At 39.4% G+C, this 19,179-nt stretch overlaps 1 protein-coding gene across 1 annotated transcript in view; it reads left to right on the top strand.

The window, feature by feature from the left end:
* The window catches only part of APBB1IP (amyloid beta precursor protein binding family B member 1 interacting protein), a 102,866-nt gene that overhangs the window by 26,378 nt on the left and 57,309 nt on the right, over positions 1–19,179 (top strand). The window contains exons 2-3 of the mRNA XM_082648815.1: positions 16,231–16,302; positions 18,536–18,623. Coding sequence (XP_082504941.1) covers positions 16,231–16,302; positions 18,536–18,623 — 160 coding nt within the window. The remainder of the gene's footprint in view (positions 1–16,230; positions 16,303–18,535; positions 18,624–19,179) is intronic.

Genomic DNA, 19,179 nt, shown 5'->3' with positions numbered 1-19,179 from the left:
GTTTTTATGAGAATTAGATGAAATAATGTATCAACCCTGCCCAGGATAGATTTCTTTTTTCTTTTTTTTTTTTTTCTGTACGCGGGCCTCTCACTGTTGTGGCCTCTCCCGTTGCGGAGCACAGGCTCCGGACACGCAGGCTCAGCGACCATAGCTCACAGGCGCAACCGCTCCGTGGCACGTGGGATCTTCCCGGACCGGGGCACGAACCCGTGTCCCCTGCATCGGCAGGCGGACTCTCAACCACTGCGCCACCAGGGAAGCCCTCTTTTTTCTTTTACATTGTCTTTGCCTTCATCTAACATTTCATTCTCCCCTGTTCCTCTTTCTTTCTTTCTTTTTTTGTGTTTTGTTTCACTTTGCCTTTTTTTCCCCCCTGATTTATTTGGCTGCTCTGGCTCTTAGTTGTGGCACACACGTTTGTTGTCGCATGTGAGATCTTTGTCGCGGCCTGCAGGGTCTTTTTTTAGTTGCGACAAGCAGGATCTTTAGTTGCGGCATGCGGGATCTAGTTCCCTGACTAGGGATCGAACCCGGGCCCCCTGCATTGGGAGCGTGGAGTCTTAACCACTGGACTGCCAGGGAAGTCCCTGCTTTGCTTTTTTAAAACTCGGGTCTCTCTGACTTAAAAGATTGGTTCTTTTTTCCCCCAACTTTTTCTTTTGAAAAGTTTCAACACTTCAACAACAACAAAAAAGTAAGAATAGTGCAAGAGACACCCATGTTCCCTTCACTCCGATTCACTCATTGTCTGCATTTTACTGCATGTGCTTTATTTTCTTCACCATTTATCTCTTAAGAACAAAGACCTTCTCTTACACGACCACAGTAGTGTTATCACACTCAGAAAATTTAATTGATTTAATACATTTTCTGATATGTAGTTCATATTCACATTTTCCAAATTATCCCGATAATGTCTTTTTTTTATTCGAAGAATCCAGACCAGTCATTTTGTTTATTTTGCCGAATGTCCCTCGGTTGAGATTTGTCAGATCCCTCCTGACTAGACTCAAGCGAAGCACTTTGGTGGCAGTATTGCAAAGGTGACGCCACATCCCGGGGGCATCACATCAGGGGCAGCAGTGTCAGATTGTCCCATCAATGACGAGCCTAAGTTTGATTATTTGGTTAAAAGTGTGTCCACCAGATTTTTCCATTGAAAGGTATTCCCTTTGAAAGCGTTAAGGAATACCCTGTGTCACTTACTGTTTTATTTCTGAGTTCTGTTGAACGTTTTCATCTCACCTCTCACCTACCTGGAGCTTGACTTAGCAGAGAATCATCTTTCACCCACCAGTGTCAACATCCACTCTTCATTCTTTATCTCAAGTTTTGGTTTTTTTTCTTTTCTCTTTTTTATTTTGGCTGTGCCACAAGGCTTGCGAGATCTTAGTTCCCCGAACCCGGGCCCTTGGCAGTGAAATCGCAGAGTCCTAATCACTGGACTGCCGGGAAATTCCCTGCTGTTCATTCTTGCCACCCACTATGGTGGCTGTAGAATCATTTCCCTTTTCTTTTTTTTTGTTTTTAATTTTTTGGCTGCGCCGCGCGGCATGCAGGATCTTAGTTCCTGGGCCAGGGATCGAATCTGTGCCCTCCGCAGTGCAAGCAAGGAGTCTTAATCACTGGACCACCAGCGAAGTCCCCATTTCCCCTTCCTTATCTGTCTCCCCCCTCTACATTGCTCTTCCACTGCTCTCCCTTGAAGTCATTCATCCATTTAGCAAATACTTTTGTGGGTCTTCATGACCAGGGCAGGCACCATGCTTGGCACTAGGAAGGCATAAGTAACCCCTGTCCTCGTGAAACTTAAATGAATATATTGCATTTTAATTTTTTTTATTCATTCATTCATTTAACAAATATTCACTCAGTGTCTATTGTGTATCTACATTGCTCTGCTTCCTGAGCACCCAGCAAGAAACAAAAACAGTCAAATCCCTGCCCTCATGGGGCTTACTTCTAGTTGGTAAGTGGGGAGAGAATATAAACAGGGAGAGGTGGGCTTGTTGGGAAAGAGTTGGTTTTGAAATAGGTCAGGGAACACCTCAGGAATGAGGGAACAATTAAGCAAAGACCTAAAGGCAGTGGGGAGCAAGCCATTTAGGTCAGCGGGGAAACAGGTGTTCCAAAGAGAAAAGCATGTGCAAGTGCACGCTGGCAGGGTCCACGGAACAGCTGGGAGGCTGCCGGGAGCAGAGTTAAAGGAGATAAAATCAGACAGGCAAAAGATGGGGCGGGGCTAAGTATGCTTGAATATGTGAAATAAGAGAGAAGTTTGGGCTAGAGATACACACTGGGGGCTGGCAGCTTGGGTGTGGTATTTCAAGCCATGAGACAGCATGAGATCAGATAGGGAGTGAGTGTAGATAGAGGCCAGAAGGAAAACCAGGAGATCTAGGAGATGAGGAAGAACCAATCAAAGAGGCTAAGAGGAGAGACCAGTTGAGGTACCTGAACTTTGTACATTTGGGGGAGACTCCCTTTAAAAAAAAGAGTACAAAATGATGAATAAAAGTTAAAAAAGTAAATATTAGAGTGAGAAAGGAATCACAACAAATTACTAATTTTTTAAAACACATACCACAAATCTTAAAAAAATACAAATGAACTTATTTACAAAACAGAAATAGACTCACAGACATAGAAACCAGACTTACAGTTACCAGAGGGGAAATGGGTGAGGGGATGAATTAGGAATTTGGGATTAGCAGATACACATTACTACATATAAAACAGATAAACAACAGAGACCTACTTTCTAACATGGGGAACTATATTCAATATCTTGTAATAACCTTTAATGGAAAAGAACTGAAAAAGACTATATAATATATAAACGGAATCATTTGCTGTATACCTGAAATACTGTAAATCAACTATATTTCAATTAAAAAAAATATCACAAAATCCAAAAGGTACATTTTTATTATTACTAACTGCCTGATATATGTTTTCCTACATTTTTGGCTGCATATTCTTTGATCACCTCTCCATATGAGGATAAATTTGAAATACAATTTTCTGTAGTGGAAATAGCTAATTTAGTCTTTTTTCCCACATGGTTACTCAAGATTAATTGTGTTATTGATAGTCTAGAAAAAGTTTTACTTCAGTCTTACAGCTCTCTATGGTAAGACTTTATCTGTAATTTCCTCTGTGGTTTCTACTGCTGGAGGTGCCTCTTGCCCAGGAGCAAGACCTCAGAGAACTAACTGAGTCATTTGCTCTCACTAGATATGACATGGCACCCATGGCTCCCAATGGCTCAAGAAGCAGCTGGTCCAGCTCAGCTAGGACCATGCATTTCCTGCCCCCTCCCAACTGCTAGGCTGGCCCTGGGGGTGGTGTAAGGTGGCTGTGGAAGCCTGGGTCAAGGTGATTCCGTGCAAGGAGCAGAGCAGAACAGCATTTCCTTTAGATATTCTTCTTGGAATAGAAGATGCAGTCCACAGTCCATGAGATTTACCTTGGGTCCAGCTCTTGCTGGAGTCCAGGTGAAGTGAAGGTAGTGCTGGCAGCCTATCAACCCCACTTTAAGCCCTTGGACCACTACCAAGGTGACCGCCCAGCAAGAAAACAGTGTTCCATGTTGTTGTGGGGTGCCAGAAGAGAACTGCAGGTCTTAGAAGGAGCCTGCAAGTGAGGATCCCTGAAACTTAAGCTTTATTGGCTTCAAGGTCAGTTGGTCTCTGTTAGGAGGAAAAGCAGGAAAGAAAGCCTTCATGGAAGCCAAGTGAAGAAAGTATTTCCAAGAAAAGGTGATCAGTGAATGGTGTTAAATGCTGTTTAAGCTGCTGAGAATGACATGAAGGTCATTGGTAATCTTGACACAATTTGGTGACGTGGTGGGAACAAAAGTCCAGTTGGGGTATGTCTTGGTCAGTTCGAGCTGCTCTAACAAAAATGCCATAGACTGGGCAGCTTAAACCACAAACCTTTATTTCTCACAGTTTTGGAAGCTGGGAAGTCCAAGACCAAGGCACCAGCCAATCCGGTGTCTAGTGAGGGCCCTCTTCCTGGTTTGCATTGTTCATCTTCTTGCTGCATCCTCACAGCAGAGAGAGAGAAGAAGCAAGCTCTCTCGTGTCTCTTTTTACAGGGGCACTAATCCCAACATGAGGGCTCCACCCTCATGACCTGATTACCTCCCAAAGGCTCCATCAACAAATACCATCACATTGGAGACTGGGGTTGCAACATATGAATTTGGGGGAAAGGGGGTGTGGGACACAAACATTCAGCCATAGCAGGGTAAATTCAAGAGGAAATGGAGACAAGTAGGAAACAGTGAATACAGATAACTATTCATAGTAATGTGTGTATGAGAATTAATGCCCATTCTTATTTACAAACGAGTGAATAATGTATTTTTCTATTTTTGTCTCTTCAAAAAACCATAAATTACGTTGTCACTTTTGTTTGCTGTCACAGTAGATCCTAAATATAAAAGCAGTTCCCCATGCTTTATGTAGATGCTCAAAATAGAATAAAAAGGGAACCTAAGAAAATCCCAAGATTTAAAAATTCTCTTTTCAGCCCAAGTATATCCAAGTGACACCAGTCTACATCTTGCCTCCTAACGATACAGAAAAGCCATCAGGACAGATGCAGGTGAGAATTGTGTTCATATGAGCTGACCTTCCCCTGTGTCACACATGGTTTACTTTTGAATCCTGTTGAACATTTTTGGGTCTCTTTCTGCCATCTCACTTTTCACCTCTCTGGAGTTTGACTTAGCAGAGTGCATTATTACTCTGCCCCGCTCCACCTTGCATTCACTCAAAAGCAAAGCAATTTGGAAATAAGTCCATTTTAAAATCATACTTTTAAAAAATATGGTAGTCCAGCTCATGTTCTGTATGTGTGTGTCTACACTGACAAATTCTAAGGTTTTTCAAACTGCTCCCTTAGGGTTTTTTAATTATTGAAAAAAATATGTCATTTCATGATTACTCTTTCATTTGCAAATGTTTTTTCCATCAAACTTTTGCCATCACGGTACCGCCTACCAAAGAATCCTATTGTCTTGGCTGTTCCTTTTGCGTGACCGTACATATACACATCTATGCTGTCCATGTGAATTTCCTTTGAGATTGATTGTTGTGTTGGTTTTGTATTGTTCGTATGACCATAGTGATTATCCTGTTAACCTAATAACTGTTAGCCTAGTTCTTAAAATTTTCACTGATCTCAAGTATACTGTGCAAAGCCAGTTAAGTTGGCCCAAGAGATTTCTTCTAGTTCTTTTTTGAGTATTATTTGATACTGTGTGTAATTTTAGAGATGTTTCTGTTTCCTGTTTTATGTTACACAGAAATTTTAGCTCCCCCCTCCCCCAAACATTGCAAGAACCTTTAACCACGTGCTGTGTTGTTCCGTGAACCACTTCCTCTTGAGGAGTGCTTTCATTGCATTTTGAAAAAAACTACATTGAAGGAATCAGGCAAAATGCAATATTGTCCGCTATTTTCCAATCATACTGTACGCTAGCTACTTCATAGTTTCCGCCAGCATTTGTGATCACCTGGATTCTGCACTACATATTCCATACCAAGTGTGGTTCCTATCATCAACAGATCTTTTAAAAATTATCTCCTCTTTTGTATCTGTAGTTGCAATGTGTGGGCTGATTTTTTTTTCCTAGGAAAAAAAAACACAGCCAGCCATTTTTTTAATTTAAAAGTAATAAAAAATACCTAAGCACATTGATACTGACAGAGCCTCAGATTTTTCAACCTTCTTTCTCATGAATTCTAGTTATGTTTTAACTCTGGCAATCTAGCTATAGACTCAAAACACCACTCCACTTGCCCTGATACACGATAGTGCTACAACATGGATGAATCTTGAGGACAAATATTTCATTCCACTTACGTGAGATGACAAGAGTAGCCAGATTCATTAAAAAAAAGAAAGTAGGATGACAGATACCAGGGTCCGAGGCTGGGGGAGGGCGGAGATGGGGAGTTATTATTTAATGGATATGAAGTTACGGTTAAGGAAGATGAAAAAGTTCTGGAAATGAATGGTCCTGGTTGCACAACAATATGAATGTGCTTAATGTGACTGAACTGTGCACTTAAAAATTATTAAAATGGTAAATTTCATGTTATGGATATTTTACTTCAATTTTCTAAAATTTACCCAAAAAATGATGGAATGGAGGGTAAAAAAGAAGTCTCAATGCAAGGATGCAAACATTTTTCTTTGCCTTCAACATGGAAAGACATACAGTATGTAGGTGAAGTCTAGATATTTAATCCATAATACATTGATGAAGAGAAACACAGTTGGAGAAGACCCACTGAGGAAAATCTTTTTTTATTATTATTTTTATTTATTTATTTATTTTTTAGGAAAATCTTTCAGAGATTTGTTTGAGCCTAGAACAGTGTCTGGGAAGAGTAAATTTTTTTGTTTGTTTTTGTCAGAAACACTGGGAATGGGACCGAGCAATCTGGTTTTTTTGTTGTTTTTTGTTGTTTTGTTTTGTTTTATTTTTGGCTGCATTGGGTCTTTGTTGCTGCCCGTGGGCTTTCTCTAGTTGTGGTGAGTGGGGCTACTCTTCCTTGCAGTGCGCCGGCTTCTCATCATGGTGGGTTCTCTCGTTGCGGAGCACGGGCTCTAGGTGCGCGGGCTTCAGTAGTTGTGGCACAAAGGCTCAGTAGTTGTGGCACATGGGCTTAGTTGCTCCACGGCATGTGGGATCTTCCTGGACCGGGGCTCAAACCCGTGTCCCCTGCATTGGCAGGCAGATTCTTAACCACTGTGCCACCAGGGAAGTCCCAGTAAGTATTTGTTGACTGACTTAAATTGTGTAACCTCAGGCAAGTTAATTAACCTCTGGGTGCCGTAGTTTCCTCGTCTGTTAAATGGGGAAAATAAGTGGCCTATCTAGGTTGATTGTGGGGATAGATTTAATCAGTCAGTACCTGTAAAGCTCAAGAACAGTGCCTGGCACAGAGTGAGAACACCTAATAGTTATTAGATATTGTTTTTATTATCATCAGGCAGGTAGAGAGACTGAGTAGATTCCTCTCTCTCAACCGACAGCCACGCACAGGAGCAACAGAGCAGGGGACTTTCTTCTGGGTATATAGATGGCTGTTCTGGTGGAATTTTGAAGACCAGTTCTAACCTGTCTGAACTTAATTGGCCAACTCATTTTAATGATCAAAAAGTCAATTTTACACATCCTTTGTTGTTGCATTAAAATTTTTTTACTAACAACTATTCTATCTTTTCTTTTAATTCTTATTGCTCTAAATTTTCATTCTGTTCTTGGTACCAGGACCTCAATGCAAGTAAAGATGATGCATGACTAAAAGCACGGCTGAAAAGAAGAGCTTTACAACCATCAAATTAGACCATCCACAAATTCATAATCTCTTAATCTGGTGCGATAGGAAAGCAGGCTTTTGACAAATAAGCGCCTTATAAAAATGTAAATAACACAGGGTTCTTCATTGTGTTGTTGCTGGCTGCCACTGAATACATCTTTTAGTAAAGCCAAGCATTGATCATCAAAAAGGAAAAATCTTAACCTTTTTATTTTTATGCAGAAGTTATTAGGACCACTTTTTAATTTATTTATTTATTTATTTGGCCGTGCTGGGTCTTAGTTGCGGCACACGGGATCTTTGTTGTGGCATGCGGGATCTTTTAGTTGAGGTATGTGGGATCTAGTTCCCTGACCAGGAATCGAACCTGGGCCCCCTGCATTGGGAACGCGGAGTCTTAGCCACTGGACCACCAGGGAAGTCCCAGAACCACTTTTTAAAAACCTGTATGAACAGTAGTCGTTTTGTTTTCTAGTTTATGAAAAATTCTTATGTTTATTAACTATTTTATTTAATATACAAAATTGGGTTTTTATGAATATATCTTTTCTTTTTAAATGTGTCAAATAACCCCCCCTTTTTTCTTTCCTAAGAGTCATCTCTTAAGGTATTGCAGTGATGTACCAAATTAAATAGGCAAGAGGTTAAAGGAAACTACTGGAATAGAAGAGAGGTCAGGGAGAGGATAGCAAAGAACATAGCAAAGTCCAGCTATACAGACAAAGCTTGTATGACCCCTTATTTTAATACTATTATGCTCAAAATTCAGTTCCAAACAAGAAAGTATAACATATGTGTCATGAGAAGAATATTTGAATGTGTTCATATGTGTATTCATTTTTGTTCTCACAGATTCGCAGATTTACACATAAACACGTAAAAAACCAAAATGTGACATTGGCAAATGCAAACAGGCACATATAATTTATCTCAGTTTTGAAGCCCAGTGCAAGCCTGAGGCATACAGCTAATTCTGTATAAATAGCAAAACACATATAATATAGATTATGTGTTAAAGTGATATAGGTAACCTGATTTATTACTGTGTAATTAAGCTATTCCATTTCTGTTCTAAAGTGAGGTATGAATCTCTGTTTATGGGGCTAAAATGAATTAGATATATGATGTGAATAAAGGAATACTTAAAATAGAAGATATAATTTGTTTTTTATTTATTAAATAATGGCAAATTAACCTACTCCTTGAAATGTTAAGTGACTTCAGGTTGAATTAGATAAGAAGGAAAGCCATGGATAACGTCACTTGAGTTGCATGGTGACTATTAGATTTTTCTCAAAGCAACAAACACTGATTCAGGCCTAAATAGATGTGAATTCCAGTGAACCTCTGTGTTTGCCAACAAAATTTATCTGTATAAATACCAGTATTTACTCACTTGGAAAGCACTAAAAAAAAGTGAAATATTGCTATAGTGAGTGATGTTCCAGAGACCTGTAGCTGTGATTACAGCTTGGAAACAGACTCTCTGTTTATTTGCCCTGGTAGTTAAAGGAAACGTGGGATTTGGTGACCTCCAAGGACTGTCCAGCCCCGGAATGTCACGTCTTTGCGTGCAGGGCAACAGACTCCACGTCTAGGGCACAGGAGGTGGAATGACAGTGACTAATGACTTCTTCCCACTAGTCTGGGAGGTTACCTACGCTCTCTGTGTTTTCAACAAAGCACTTTTAAACCTAAAGATGAGCAAGAGCTAATCCTTCCTTAATAAGAGCTCCCAGTTGGGAAGGAAGTTCTAACACAGTAACAAAAAGAGCGTGATCCAGTATGATAGATGCCATTATTGAGTGCTTACACTAAGTACTGTATGCTATTTTATTTAAATGTCCCAACAATCCTATGAATTACGTATTAATCTCTTCATTTTGCAGATGAGGAAACAAACCCAGGGAGGTTAAATGCCTTATCAAGGTTGTTGTTTCTGGGGGACTGGATTTACTGATAGGGTTACCAAGTACAATGGACAGCACATCTCTCTACCAGGTATGAAGACATCCATGCAAGCTGGATTCCAAATGATCAGTAGGGTTTTATGAAGGATAAGTGCACTGAGGAGGATGTTACTGAAAGGGAATAGCATATACGAAGACAAAGAGAGTGTTTAAAAGCCTGTTCGGACAATGTCAAGGGCCCTGATGGGTAAGAGTTGAATCCTGAAAAGTAGGTTGGGGCAAATTACGAAGGACTTAGAAAGACATACTGAGACTTGAACTCTCCCCACTTCATCTTGATCTGTCACGGAGGATTTTCAAACAGGAGACTGGCGCATTCAAATTTCTATTTCAAATTCGAAGTGATGGTGATGGGGCTTGATGGGGGATCCAGGAGCCTGCAGGCTGGATGAGCTGATGAGGGTCTCAACAGTAAGGATGGAGGAAAGGAAGCTCTCTGCAGTGGAAACCAGCAGGATTTTTTTTGACTGATTGGGTGGAAGAATGGGAAGAGTCAGGGACTATGCCAGGGTTTGTAAATTAGACTAATAAATGAATAATGACCAAGAGCCAAGTTAGGGCATGTAGAAGGAGAATGCACCAGAGCGGGGAGAATGATGGGAAGGACTGTGGACTATTGAACGGGCTGTTTTAGGCGAGCTACTCAGATAAAATGAGGTCTGCCCTGGCTCAGGTCCAAAGTCATGGCTGGAATTGCTCGTGCAAATGGCAATGAAACCTGCATCCAAACTGAGTTAAATAGTTGAGGTTAACTTGGCCATAGATAGAAACAGGTGTCCTGTTAAGCATATATATATCAGAGTACTTAGAGTAGACCTTTTTCCTGCTCTCTGGGGATATAACTGACATATTAAGTTTAAGGCGTACAACATAATGTTGTGATATATGTATATATTGTGAAACAATCACCACAACAAGTTGAATTGACATATCCATCACCTGGCATAGTCACAGTGTTTTCTCTTATGGACAGATTTTTAAAATATGTGTATTTAAAGTTTATATATGAAATTTACGTATGTGGAGAAGAAAAACTATCTGAAGATAAAAGCTGAGGCTTAGAAGCTTGAGCCTTGTGGAAAGACTGAGAATTCAGGAAAATTGCCCCGTCATTCAAGGAATCTGAGGCAGAATTTCAGCCTGGATGTGCAGCTTCAGCCACCCACCCCTCTTCTATCCACTCTCCACACCCTCCAAAAAAACCCAGTGAAATCTGTCTGATAAAGAACTATTCCAAATTATTTATTTAAAAAAATTTTTTTAATTTTTATTTATTTTCTTTCATTTTTTTTGGCTGCATCAGGTCTTAGTGGCGGCCTGTGGGGTCTTCGTTGAGGCGTGCGGACCTTTCGTTGCAGCGCGAGCTTCTCTCTAGTTGTGGCATGCAGGTTTTCTCTCTCTAATTGTGGCACCCCGGGTCCAGAGTGCGTGGGCTCTGTAGTTTGCAGCATGCAGGCTCAGTAGTTGTGGCGAGCGAGCTTTAGTTGCCCTGTGGCAGGTGGGATCTTCGTTCCCCAACCAGGGATTGAACACACATCCCCTGCACTGGAAGGCAGATTCTTTACCACTGGACCACCAGGGAACTCCCTCCAAATTTTTTAAATCTACGGTTTGTTGTTCTTCCCAAGACACAAAAGGAATTCAGAAATGACATACTTACAAAAAGATGTTAATTCCACCCAGTTGCGATGTGCACATTGCTGTTTTGCAATCCGTTGCTTCACTAAGGCTCCTCCACCCCTGCTCTTGGGGCTGTTAACCCATACAACACTTTGAGCGCTCAGGGCTGGGTGTTTTCTTGCTCGGTTTCTCTCTTTTTAATCCTGATTTTGACCTTCAGGAAATACTGAACATACAAATAGACACAGCCCTATTTTCTTGTGCATGTGTATGTGTACAGGTACTATATATATCCGCGGGACTCTTATTCTGTCCATAAGGTTTTCTTGGGGAATATAAATATGTAAGATGATTTGAATGTACACATTTATGTTAATAGCCCTTAACTAAATGTTTTATTATTTTCACCAAGGATACAACTCTTTTAAACTGTGATCCATTCAGTAACATATTTACTTATGACAGGATTTACAGAATAATTTTGATATTGACTCCTTTAAATAATTCAATATCAACACACTCTGGGGAAAAGGAATGAAAGGGCGGGGGAAAGATTTTTACCAGATGAACGCAGGGAGGGTCAGCAGAGGTCACAAGAAGATGCTGCTATTTCAAGTTATTTCCGTGTTAGGTGTATGATTCACTCTGGCAAGTCCTCAATCTGTTCTGTTTTTTTTTAATTTAATTTTTGTTTTATACTGGAGTATAGTTGGTTTACAATATTGTGTTAGTTTCAGGTGTACAGCAAAGTGATTCAGTTATACATATCTCCATTTCTTTTCCCATTTAGGTTACTACAGAGTACTGAGTAGAGTTTCCTGTGCTATACAGTAGGTCCTTGTTGATTATCTGTTTTACATATAGTGATGTTTATACACCTCACCCCATTCTGTATCAGTGGTGTATACAGGCTGAGAAGCTAAGGTCATTGGGCTCAGTGGATATTTCTGACCCATCAATGCCACATTTCCTTTCAAGACTTCATTCTTCATCATTTAGCGCTTTTCCAAATGTAATGGTTTCAGAGAAAGCATCAAGGATAAGATTCTTATTTACTAGCATCATCTTTCGTTCCTTTGAGTTTATTTTAACACTGACTGGCAGTTTTGAGGTCAGCAAATAAATCTGTTTTTTTCCACTCTGAAAGGATTACTTTTCTCTCCTGGAAAACTTCGAAATATGTTAACACTAGTACTTACTCTTAACTTGCCCTGTTAGTAATAATTCATCTGAAGGATTCCTTTATTTTGTCACATTATTGTACTGCATGATATTCTAAAGAAAATAACTTCACATGGGCAGTTCTGGAATTTTATAGTTTTTTTCTGCTAATTTCCTCTTATTAAAGTAATGAGTGAATCATCCATTATAAGATTTTGAAACCAGATTAATTGTTTGAAGGGACACTTTTTTTTTTTTGCGGTATGCGAGCCTCTCACTGTTGTGGCCTCTCCCGTTGCGGAGCACAGACTCCGGACGCGCAGGCTCAGCGGCCATGGCTCACGGGCCTAGCTGCTCCACGGCATGTGGGATCTTCCCAGACCGGGGCACGAACCCATGTCCCCCTGCATCGGCAGGCGGACTCTCAACCACTGCGCCACCAGGGAAGCCCGAAGGGACACTTTTTGAAACCATGAGTACTTTGTTGACTTAAATATTTTCTTTCCTCTATTTTGTAGGTAATTTGAAGAAGGGAGAGTATGATTCAGCTACATTATAAGCTACTGGGAGGGAATTAAAACCATATGTGAGTGGATCCTAGCATTGACTTCCCTCCCCAACCAGAGGCAGGGCCCACCTGCATCTCTTTTTCCTTCTCTGATTATGATAAACACTAAACTCAACAATCCATAGAATGGAATGAACTTCTTCCATCCTTTCTTCACTGATGCTGTTTGAATCCTTCCTACCTCTTAGACCTATACACATAGACCCACACCTGCAGTGTCTGCCTTACCTGTCACTTCTGTACCTGAGGGCTCATCTGCCTACCTTGTGTGGTTTGACCCTGAGCACTCACTGAATGGCTTCATCAGACTCAAACACGTGCCTCCCTGTCCCATGTGTATGTTCACCTGATTCTTTCAGGTGTGTCTGCTACTTAGGAGTGGGCTTGTCCCATCGTATCATAGACTTCTTTTGTTTGAATGAAGTCCCCTTCCTGGCCCTTCCTGGTCAACCCAGTTTTGTAGCTTCCCCATGCTCCTGCAAGATACCTCCTCCAGTGGAAGCCAGATAGGAGGTTCTGGAAAATTAACAATCATAGCAATTCAAATATTCTCCCTCCAATATTAAACATGCACAACTGAAAACTTGAAATGACTGTTGAATGTACTCAGGAACTATATAGCACAGAGAGGCTTTTATGTTTCACTGGAGAGAGAGCCTAGAAGGAGAGCAAAGAGTTATTGTGGGGAGCAGGAAATTCAGATGGAAAATACTCTCAATCCTCATCTCATCTTCAGCGAAGGTGGTAAAGTTGTACATGGAAAAAAGAGTTGTTCCTTCTTAAAATGGGGAGAGGGGAAAACATATGATGGGGAAATTAAGCCAGAAGATTTCCTAAGTGATGTAGAGTGAAGATAACTATTGAAGATAATATGGGAAGATTGAACACTAGCTTTGCAGGGTGGATATTTGGAGGATATGCACTAATTCACTCTAGATGGTTTTTACAGCCCTCATTCCTTCTGATTTCCCAGTGTCAGTGCCATTCTGGGTGTTTACTGTTAATGTCAACCCAGCTTGTAGATCAGTCCTTGGAACATGGTTAAGTGCTAGATAAATGTGTTCATCATCGTCATCATTATCATCACCACATCTCTGTACTTTCAAGAATTGGGTTTTTAAAAAATTATTCAGGTCAGTTTTAAGTAAGCAGAGTCAGTATGAGAAAGGTCTTTTATATACACATTTTATAAAGAGAGAACCCCTGATTAGCTAAAGCTATTAAATATGAAAAAGTATTATTGCTCGAGTATTAGTGTGAAGTTATGGTAAAGGGAGAACTGTAAGTTTTCAAGATGATTTATTCAAGGAAAGATAGATCTGACTTTGCCTATTTTAGCCAAATAATTTTTTTATTGAAGTATGTTTGCTGTACAATATTATGTAAGTTACAGGTGTACAATATAGTTATTGACAATTTTTAAAGGTTATACTCCATTTGTAGTTATTATAAAATATTAGCTATATTCCCTGTGTTGTACAATTTATCCTTGTAGCTTATTTTATACCTAATGGTTTGTATTTCTTAATCCCCTACCCCTATATTGCCCCTCCCCGCTTCCCTCTCCCCACTGGTAACCACTAGTTTGTTCTCTATATCTGTGAGTCTGCTTTTTTGTTTTATTCACTAGTTTCTTGTATTTTTCAGATTACACATATAAGTGATATCATATACTATTTGTCTTTCTCCGTTAGACTTATTTCAGTTAACATAATGCCCTCCAAGTCCATCCATGTTGCTGCAAAGGTCAAAATTGCATTCTTTTTTATGACTGAGTAGTATTCCATTGTATATATGTACCACATCTTCTTTATCCATTCATCTGTTGATGGACACATAGGTTGCTTCCAAATCTTGGCAATTCAAATAATTTTATTTATTTGTTTATTTATTTTGGCTGTGTTGGGTCTTCGTTGCTGCACGTGGGCTTTCTCTAGTTGCGGCGAGCAGAGGCTGCTCCTCATTGTGGTGTGCGGGCTTCTCATTGTGGTGTGCGGGCTTCTCATTGTGGTGGCTTCTCTCGTTGTGGAGCATGGGCTCTACGCTCGTGGGCTTCAGTAGTTGTGGCGCACGCGCTTAGTTGCTCTGCAGCATGTGGGATCTTCTCGGACCAGGGATCAAACCCATGTCCCCTGCATTGGCAGGTGGATTCTTAACCACTGTGTCACGAAGGAAGTCCCAAATAATTTATTTTAAATGCAGACACACACGTGTGTGTGCAGAGATGATAGTATTATGGTTATGGTTAAAAAACAACAACAACAATCTTTTAGTGCTACATATGTATCTACATAAAAAAGATTAGTCATGAGTTGATCATTGTTAAAGCTGGACACTGGGTACATAAAAATCATTATATTATTCTCTTTACTTTTGTATATATTTAAAAGTTTCCATATAAAATAATTAAAACACAAACACACACGTACATACATATAAATATTGTTTGGCTTAAATAATACATGCTGCACTCACCAGACTTCTTAACTTGAGCTGTAATTGGTACTAATCTTCTAGTGTTTTAGAGCATTTGGGACCCTAAGAAATTATCTGCGGCAAACTCCTCGTCTTACAGATGAAGCAGTTGAGTCCCTTTGCTAAACAACACATTACTCATTAAGCCTCATAATCATGTCTCCTAATGTCCTAATCCAGCTTTGCCAGTGATGTCAGGAGGAGAGCGACTAGTTACACCTCCCAGGGTGTCCCCACCCGACTTTATGGAAACACTTTTCCTCTCTTGGACAGTTCTTTCACTCAGCTTAAGTAGGGAAAGATTATAATGTAAAACTTGCTTTATTTCCATCTCTCATCACTTGATTGTGTGGCCATTTCAGTTCTAAGTGTTTGTCACCCTAAAATTTCCAAATAAATGTGCCAGAAGCTGCTGTTTCAGAGACAACTTTGTAAAGCAAGGAATCGTTTGGTAAATAATCTTACCGCTGACATATCATTTTTGGGTAGGTTTTTAAATGAAAATGAAGTTCTACATGACTCTGATGCCATCACCTGTGGCCTGAGGCTTTCTCCTTTTCCAATCAGGGTGTCCTATGGTGATGTGAATTCCTGAATGTTGTCCACTTGGCCCCAAAGAGACTAGTTCCATCTGGAAAAAGAGTCCAATTGTTGGTCTGAGACAGTTACTAGGGTTCCGTTCAATCTTGGACCAAGCAAATTGCAGAGAGGTCAGGCATGGAATTTCAGGGTGAAATGCACCTCCCTCTCTACAACCTTCTCTTCTTGACTTACTTGCCTGTCTATGGGGCTTTTGGGGGAAAGAGAGAGATGGGACAGTTATCCGGGGATCAGACTTTTTTTTTTTTTTTTTTGCGGTACAGGCCTCTCACTGTTGTGGCCTCTCCCGTTGCGGAGCACAGCCTCTGGGCGCGCAGGCTCAGTGGCCATGGCTCACGGGCCCAGCCGCTCCGCGGCATGCGGGATCTTCCCGGACCGGGGCACGAACCCGTGTCCCCTGCATCGGCAGGCAGACTCTCAACCACTGCGCCACCAGGGAAGCCCCAGACTTTTATTAGATTGTTTATAACTGGATTTCTTCCTTTTTCAGATGGGTGAGTCAAACGAAGATATAGACCAAATGTTCAGCAATTTGCTGGGAGAGATGGATCTCCTGACCCAGGTAAATTCCCTTCCTTAACTTTCAAATGAGAAAAAAAATGGGGTTAAATGGGTGTAGGCGAAGGGTATATAGTTGTCCATTGTACTATTTTTTCACCTTCTTGTTTGACATTTTTCAAAGTAAAAAACATTAAAAGAAAAAAATGGGGTTACAGAATTTGATTTGTCAGAATATGACAAGAGCTATCTTTTTAAAAAGACTGGAAATTGACAATATTATATATTCCTGATGTAACAGTGGTGGGGGAGAAAATAAACCTTTTTTCCTGTTTATACCCTTCTGAGTTCAGTTAATTGAATGCCTGGGTCACACATACATTCTATTATGGCAATTTTCATGCTCATCGTGTTCAAATATTTAGCCAGTGGAGGAATTTTCCCCAAGCAAACCTTCCACAACCACTACCACTAAACAATTTCCCCTGCAGTTACCTTTATATAAAGACTAGTCAGCTCATCGCTTTCTGCATAAAGCACTAAAATAAGAATCATCCAGTATTCCTCAATATGATAGGGATCTTAAAGTTTTCTACAAAGTAAATGAAGAATAATCTACGTTTTTTTTAAGTATTTATTTTAGGAAAAATAAATCAATGTTAGTTAGCATCTACTTTATATTCCGTATAAAATTCAAGAAGGTTTAGATTCTATGAAAGAAGAGACAAAATGTGAGACGACAGGCTTAGAGAAAAGGGTGCTGACTAATAACCAGGGAGTGTTAGGATGGAAGCCACATTTCTATAAATCAGAGGACCGTTTTCCTCCCATGAATGGGGAGGGTTTAATGAACATCTGTGGTCTCTTTGTCCATTCACTCACTTCTGCTCCATAGAGGAATGATTATTCTGATTGGTCAGAGTCTGGGATTTTCATAGTTGAGTGTTGTTACTCTAATTCAAGAGTAAGAAGAGGGCCCCTTAGAGTGTCTTGGACCTGCTTTCACTGAAGGCCTTTCTGGGTTTTGATCTTTCTTTATTGCACTCAGGTGAGTGGGGTCACAGGGTTTGCTTGGCTAAAGCTGTGATTGAAGGAGTTCCTTCCTAAAACCGGTTTCCTCTCTCTCCTTTCCCTCTCTCTGTATTTTACTCAAAGCCTGTTATGTTACACATTCATGCATTCATGTTTTGTTAGAGAACTACTTCTAATTCCTGTAAGTAGCCCAGTAAATTATATTCCTGAGAAAAAAATGAGTTGGCAACCCTAATTGTGATGTTATACTTCCCAGTTATAGCATTTAAAAACCAACTAGTTAATGAATTTTTTTGTACTTTCTTTCACTAAATTTTTTTTTCTGGTATTTGCCCTGTAGTTTTTCCATCAACCTCCCTCTTTCTTGGCAATTTTTGCAAGTTCATTCCGGTTTTTAGAATGAATTCTGGAGTTGCAGTCACTTTTCCCTACATTTTATCCTTGATTCTAACTTGATTGGGTTCATTTTTTTTTTAACAACTTCTTGATTAATGGCCTTTTTTTTCCTACGTATAACTGATGAAATCATTAATTTATTCTCAAACCTATAATGATTGGTTTCCTTCAGAAATTTAAGACATGAACAAGGATATTACTTACCAAGTCAAATTAATATCAAAGAATGTACTCATTGTCATGAAAACATTCACGTTTAAGAACAGGTGAAATCACTTCTCAAACTATGGATGTAAAAATATGTTTAAATATTAGCTTTTAAATCATACAAGCAGTCACTTTATCAATTAGAAAATAATGTTATTTACAAAATTAGTAACTTACTGTGGCTTAATTTCTTTTTAACAAGTTTTATTAAATAAGAGTAACAGCATTAACATTTTACTGTGTAATAACAGATTGCATCCTGAAACAGCTCTTATCTTCAAGTGACTAAACAATTCCTTTCTTTGATGTCATAACTTAAATCCTTATGTAGTGTATGTGTCACCATGCTTCATTCCCGGAAAGTTTTTGTTGTCTCTAAAAATGAACAACCTCATTCTCATCATTTGATCTGTTTTGTTTCAAGATGTACCTTCTAGAATAATTTTTAACTTGTCATTTTTAACTTGTCATAATTTAACTTGTCATTTTCTGTAGGAAAAAAAAATCACCTAAAGCATGTTCAAGTAAGAATACAGTTTTTAGAGAACATATTTAAAGAGAATATGTATAAGCAGCAAATGATTCTTTACTTAATGATTAAAGTGCACTGCAAAAATACTGGTATCATGAATAACTTTGGGGGTTGGGATCCGTTTTCACAGAGTTTAGGAGTCGACACTGTCCCTCCTCCAGAACCTAAACCGTCCAGAGCTGAGTTTAACTACAGTGTGGGGTTTAAGGATTTAAATGGTGAGTATCCTTTCTTTTCTTAAGTAATTTGAAATGATAACAATGACTAAAATCTGTACACAACTGTAATCTGAAAACAAAGTTTAAGGAACTTGGACATCATGACAAGTATAATTTTTAAAGTCCTGGATTTCATTCAGATTGAGTGCTGCCGTTTGGATTGAATTGAGAGGCCAAGAAGATATTTTTGCCTGTAATGAAAAGGAACACTATCCTGTATTTGCTGAAAGTCTCAAAGCTTTCTAATTTTTTTTTTTTAAAAAACAGAGTTTCTTCTTACTCCTAAGCCATTACAGTAATAAGATACAGTAGTATAAGAAAATATTAATAAGGAAATGTCCCTTCAAGGATATTAATGAACTGGCCATTTCATAATGATTGAGAATATATGAATAGATGCTTCAAAATATATTTTAATTAATATATATTTAATATATAATATAGTATATTTGGTCTATTTGACATTTTAGTCCCCTGAAGTTTGTCATATTTTATTAACAAAAATCTCTCTTCCTACTTAGTGCATTGACAATCTTTAGCCCAGGTGCTACTCAAA

The sequence above is a fragment of the Grampus griseus genome (genome assembly GCF_964374135.1).
Source record: "Grampus griseus genome assembly, chromosome: 2".
NCBI classification, from domain to species: Eukaryota; Metazoa; Chordata; class Mammalia; order Artiodactyla; family Delphinidae; genus Grampus; species Grampus griseus.
This window is presented reverse-complemented; position numbering and strand designations above follow the sequence as displayed.